The sequence below is a fragment of the Polistes canadensis genome, unplaced genomic scaffold, assembly GCF_001313835.1.
Source record: "Polistes canadensis isolate GaletaPanama2010 unplaced genomic scaffold, ASM131383v1 scaffold_374, whole genome shotgun sequence".
NCBI classification, from domain to species: Eukaryota; Metazoa; Arthropoda; class Insecta; order Hymenoptera; family Vespidae; genus Polistes; species Polistes canadensis.
In genome coordinates this window covers 58,842-63,980 of record NW_014569921.1, presented here as the reverse complement: position 1 = coordinate 63,980, position 5,139 = coordinate 58,842, and the positions used below count along the sequence as shown (strand labels likewise).

Genomic DNA, 5,139 nt, shown 5'->3' with positions numbered 1-5,139 from the left:
TGTAATATACTACAAGAATTGTACAAAATCAAAATTCCTAAAAATTAAACTTTATTAATTATAAAAACATGAAATGCACTTGTTGGTTTATTAAAAAAAATACTAWACTATTATAAAAAGATTATAAGCTAATTTGTACGTASAATKTAATAGTTAAACAYTTTTTTCTATAAAATTTAAAATTATTAAAACTTATYTTTAAAGAATATTTAAATATTTCACTATTTAAAGTTTAAAACATTTTTATAAAATTTRAAACTATCAAAACTAATTTTTAAATAATACTTAAATATTTCACTATTTATTAGCTAACTTTTCTAAAACGTTGAGGAGTTTTTCATCCATCTCCATTCGCTCTTTATGTCTTTTACTTTTTTGTAGTTCATGTTCTTCTTTTTGCTTGAGCCTCTTTCCTAGTAAAGTGGCAATTGGTGTTCTCTTTGATTCTGAAATTAAATTCCATTTTTTACGATACTTTAGTGAAATAAAGTTTTCAGACGGAGTTAACTTACTTATTGAACATCCGCTATCAGATCCTCCCATACTATCATTGCTTTCTAATTGTTTTTTTTGATAGACCTGTAGAAGATGCAATGGCCACTGGATCACACCAAGCTTTTTTCGAAAAAATTTCTTCCATTATCTGATAAAAATTTATGATACATTACGATTATTTTAGAAAAATATTGTCTATATTATTATAAAAAAATTCGCTTAATGTTGAAGTTAAGAAAAATAATATAGAATTTATACAAACGTCAAAAAATTGCCAAATCCTTCTGTCATTTCCCGATTTACTATTATGATCTTTGATAGATTTGTAAGACTTTTTTAAGCTTCGTAGCTTAGAAGAACATTGTGGTCCAGTCACATTATGTCCTTTTACCTTTAACTCTTCGGCAACTTTTTCCCAAATTTTCTTTTGAGATATTTTTCCGCTATTAAAGTCTTTTTCCATTGACCTATAGGACTCTAATAATAACAACACACAAGGAGTACTCCACCTGTATAAAGAAGCTGAAATGTGAACAAATGCAATTACAAAATTAATTAACTCCGTCACATACTATATATAATAATTAAGATAATTATACGCCTGATAATTGTTTATGAATACCTTCACTGTCTTGAGTTTCGGAGTTGGAATAAGCAGTATCCTCTGTACTGAGGAATTCTTCATYAATAAAAGTGCTTTCATCAGTTAATTGAACGTTGTCATCAGCAAGATCAGCGGACGTTGATGTTTGCAGTTGTTCATTTAAACATTTGTTCAAAAGTTGCRTCGCAAATACTGTATCTATAATAAAAATAAAATTTTCATGAAAGAAATTTTGAATACTTGTCATAATTTTTTCAATAAAAAAAATCAAAAATTTCTAAATGTCGGCTAACTTAGTTTTCATTCATAACAATAGGTTATGTTGTTGGTACTCAAGGAAAAATGCATATATTTGTAWTGATTATAAGCTGTAATTAATTTTTTTAAACTTATTTCATATAATTATATTTACCTGTGGAGGCACGTTGAGCATCCGCTGCAGAAACATTCACATCTACTAAAATATCTCTTTCCGCATTATATAATCTTTGCGAGAATATGGAGAATATCGAAATAAATATTAACAAAGATACTCGTTCTATTCTTCCACTRGTTTATTATAATTATTACATATGGTTGTGATTGATATTAGATAAACTGAATATCTTCAAAAATATCTTCAAAAACATTGATTATTTGAGAAAATTAGTAATAAAAGTCTTTTTTGAGGTTAATTGAGGTATGTATTTTTTTTAATTAGTTTTTTAAGGTTAACTGAGGTATGTATTATTATTTATTAGTTTTAATCCGTTTCATTTTTTCTTTATAGTGATCATCAATTTAGGTTAGAAATGAATAAACTGGATAACATGCTGTGCGATTTTTTTTTATACCTTGACTATTCGATGATTATTTTTTGATTTCAATCTAAGAATGTAGAGTAATTACGAATCCTTCTCTTTTTCCTGATATTATAACAGACAATAGTAAGTAGAATAGCAATATTCGGTTCAGTGAAAATACTTTACCGAGTAAAATATATGCATTATATTATTTTTTAATTCAATTTATGCTGCTCTGCTTCTCTTCTTATAATTTTATATTTCATACATAAACTTCGTTCATAAATARTTTTAGCTAAGTATGCGGCTTTATATTTTTTATTCGAATCAAAGACTAAGATACATAACCAAGRAAAAGACTCCTTTCCAACATCGGATCTGTGCATATAAATTTCATTTTCCAATAGTTAACGATATAAATATTTCTTTTTACTAATGTCCCCTCCGCAAAGATTTCATGTGAATTATTATGCGAATAGAATTCAACTACAGTTACAAGGAAAAGGCAAGACATGCATATGTTGAAAGGTGAAAATAATCATCGTGCTTCTGTAAGAAACAAATATTATATTTCTCTTGAAAAATATTTATTCAAAACATTTGAAAACTTATTCTCTCAGTATACATGATCAATCATTTTACTGGAAGAGAGAGCGCATTATTTTCAACAATGATAAGAAGAAGCAGATGACACTGAAATCATGAAAGATTTTGGAAGACACCGTCTTCTTTTTATTCACTCTGAGAAGAAACTATGCGCATTAATATTCTATCAAAAGAATTGAAAGATGAATGCATACTAGTTATTCATGAATTATTTTCTATAATAATTCTTATTAAACTATAATCTCTTGCAGCTTTTTCACCAATATCAGTATACATTTAAATTCTTGTTTTACTTTTCGAGATTTTTATAACTATTACAGAGAAGTATTACTATCGTTATAAAAATGTTAACTATTACTATCGTTATAAAAATGTATCTAAAAGAAAGTATCCATTACAAACAAACGCGGAATGTTTTAATACTTATAGGCTGCGAAAAAAATGTTTTGTGACGCAAAAGAAGTATTACTTCTTACTTGCGTACATAAGTCTACACACTAGTTTTTTATTTCACAGATCAAAACTCTTTCTTCTCGTTCAGTTAACTTCTTTGGTCGACTTGAACGGTATTTTTTTAATAATTCCTTCAGCATTCAATTCTTTAATAATGTAGTATATCGTAGATCTATTTACATTTAATATTAACACCACGATAAAGCACCCTGATATTAATCCGATTGAACATCTGTGGGCAATAATAGGAAAAGAATTACAAAAATTTAATATAACATCAAAAACAATTTTAAAAGACAAAATACTCGAAGTATGGAGTTCCATATCACCAAGTATTACGGAAAATTTTGTAAAGAGTATGCATAATCGCTTACAAGATGTTATTTGTGCTGAAAGTGGTCCTACTAAATATTAAAGGCTTAAAAATTATCTGTCCAAATACTTTTTTGGCTTCAGCAATTGGTCTTTTAAAAACTTTTAGGGTAATTAAATTAGCATTTTAAAAAGTATTTACAATATTTTTAATAGACCGTTATTGATTAAAGTCTTTTGACGATAAGAAATCATCTATGTATATTTTGTTAGAAGAAATTTAGAATAGCAGGAATTAATATAGTTTAAATTGGATTGAGCTAAATTAGGAAACAGAAAAACTGACTTGACATTTAGAGAAAATAATATTTTCAAAATATTGAAACAAAGATCTTGTTATTGAACTTGTTTATTAATCTTGTCGAATTATAAACATTGAAGACCTTAGCAAGGCTCATTTCAAATTTAACGTTCTAAGTTAAATTAAAATAAATCAAATCAAACATGTTTTCCTAGAGTCTCATCAAAAAATTATATTCAAAATCAAATACACCCCGCCCCCACACAACGCAAAAGCTGGTATGTGCAGAACGACTTTAGTCGCTTCCTGCGTAAGATGTGTTAATTTCCTAAGCCAATGAGCCTCGTGGGCGTCGATATGACTATCCAATGAGGAACGAAGTTCGTCTATCCTAAAAACTGATTCGTTGTAGAAAAGAAATAACTGGCTATAGAAGTGGGGGCAGAATAAATAGGTTTACAAATAAGATCACGAAACAAAGCGAGTCACTTTCGTTTGTCCTTTTGCATCTGGTAGTTCTATTTTTCGTTAATAAATATGTATCTGCTTTTCATAAAATAAGTGAATTTTGCATTATGATTGATCGTTAACGTGAAAGAATGAATTTCAAGATAATCGTATTTAAGAGATTATATTTTAGTAAAATTATTTCTTTTTCTCACGATTTGTGTAATTTTATTATTATTGATTGAAGGTGTGCCAGAGAGCCTAATTTTACGAGCTACTACAGAAAATGGTAAGAATCTTACTTAAATTCTTAACACATTACGTACGGCGCTCTGTTTTTTTGGACCCGCTTATTTTTGGGTGCTATTTTATGGTTAATAACGTCAGTTACTTAATAAATGTCACTATATTCACTAAATTCGTTTTCGTCTATAGTATAATTTAGTGCATTCAATAAATTATCAATCAACAATTTACTTTGACTTCCATTTTCTTTAATTCTATGCTCGTCATTTTGCTACTATTTTAGAATTAGGGCCCAATGAATATATTAATAATTCTTATTATAAATTATCATGAAAAATACTGAAAATATAATTAATTTTTAAAAAACTTTTTTCCTTACAGATTGAAACGCGATTTTTGAAATAACAAAATGCTGTACAGCTTGATAAGGTACGCGATACAGAGCTACCGATGTAATGGCTATAATAACCAACTGATCTATACGCTCTCGGAATGGCGACATTAATTGTTTTCCATTTGTAAGGAGAACATACGAGACTTCCTTACCTCGGTAATGTAACAAGAAAATTTATTTTTAATTCCATAAATCACCGATTAAGTCGAAGAAACCTGAAAACAAAATGTACGCAATTAACATTGTGATAGACTTCTAACCAATTTCCTGCTTTAACTACCTTCTTATCCTTCTATCGTTTATCGTCTACATTTATCGTCTATTGCTATTTTTTTTTGGAGTCTTTCTTCTCCTTAACCTTCTCTTTTTTTTAAATCCCTACTCCGCTTCATCGCAGGTGACAATCGATCGTGAATGTTCGCTCTGTTTTCGGTCACGTATGCCATAAGTACGCACACATACTTTTCCATACACTCATACTAACACTATCGAACGTGTC

General features: G+C 28.3%; 1 protein-coding gene across 1 annotated transcript; it reads right to left on the bottom strand.

Moving 5' to 3' along the window:
• Positions 1 to 158: 158 nt before the first annotated feature.
• LOC106792072 lies at positions 159 to 4,513 on the bottom strand. The gene is made up of 7 exons (XM_014758193.1): positions 4,478 to 4,513; positions 1,670 to 1,716; positions 1,512 to 1,585; positions 1,118 to 1,297; positions 758 to 1,017; positions 513 to 643; positions 159 to 446 (listed from the first exon to the last, which is right to left on the bottom strand). Exons 1-6 carry the CDS (start codon positions 4,511 to 4,513, stop codon positions 548 to 550), a joined length of 693 nt encoding a protein of 230 aa, XP_014613679.1. The 3' UTR covers positions 159 to 446; positions 513 to 547.
• Between the last annotated feature and the right edge of the window lie 626 nt (positions 4,514 to 5,139).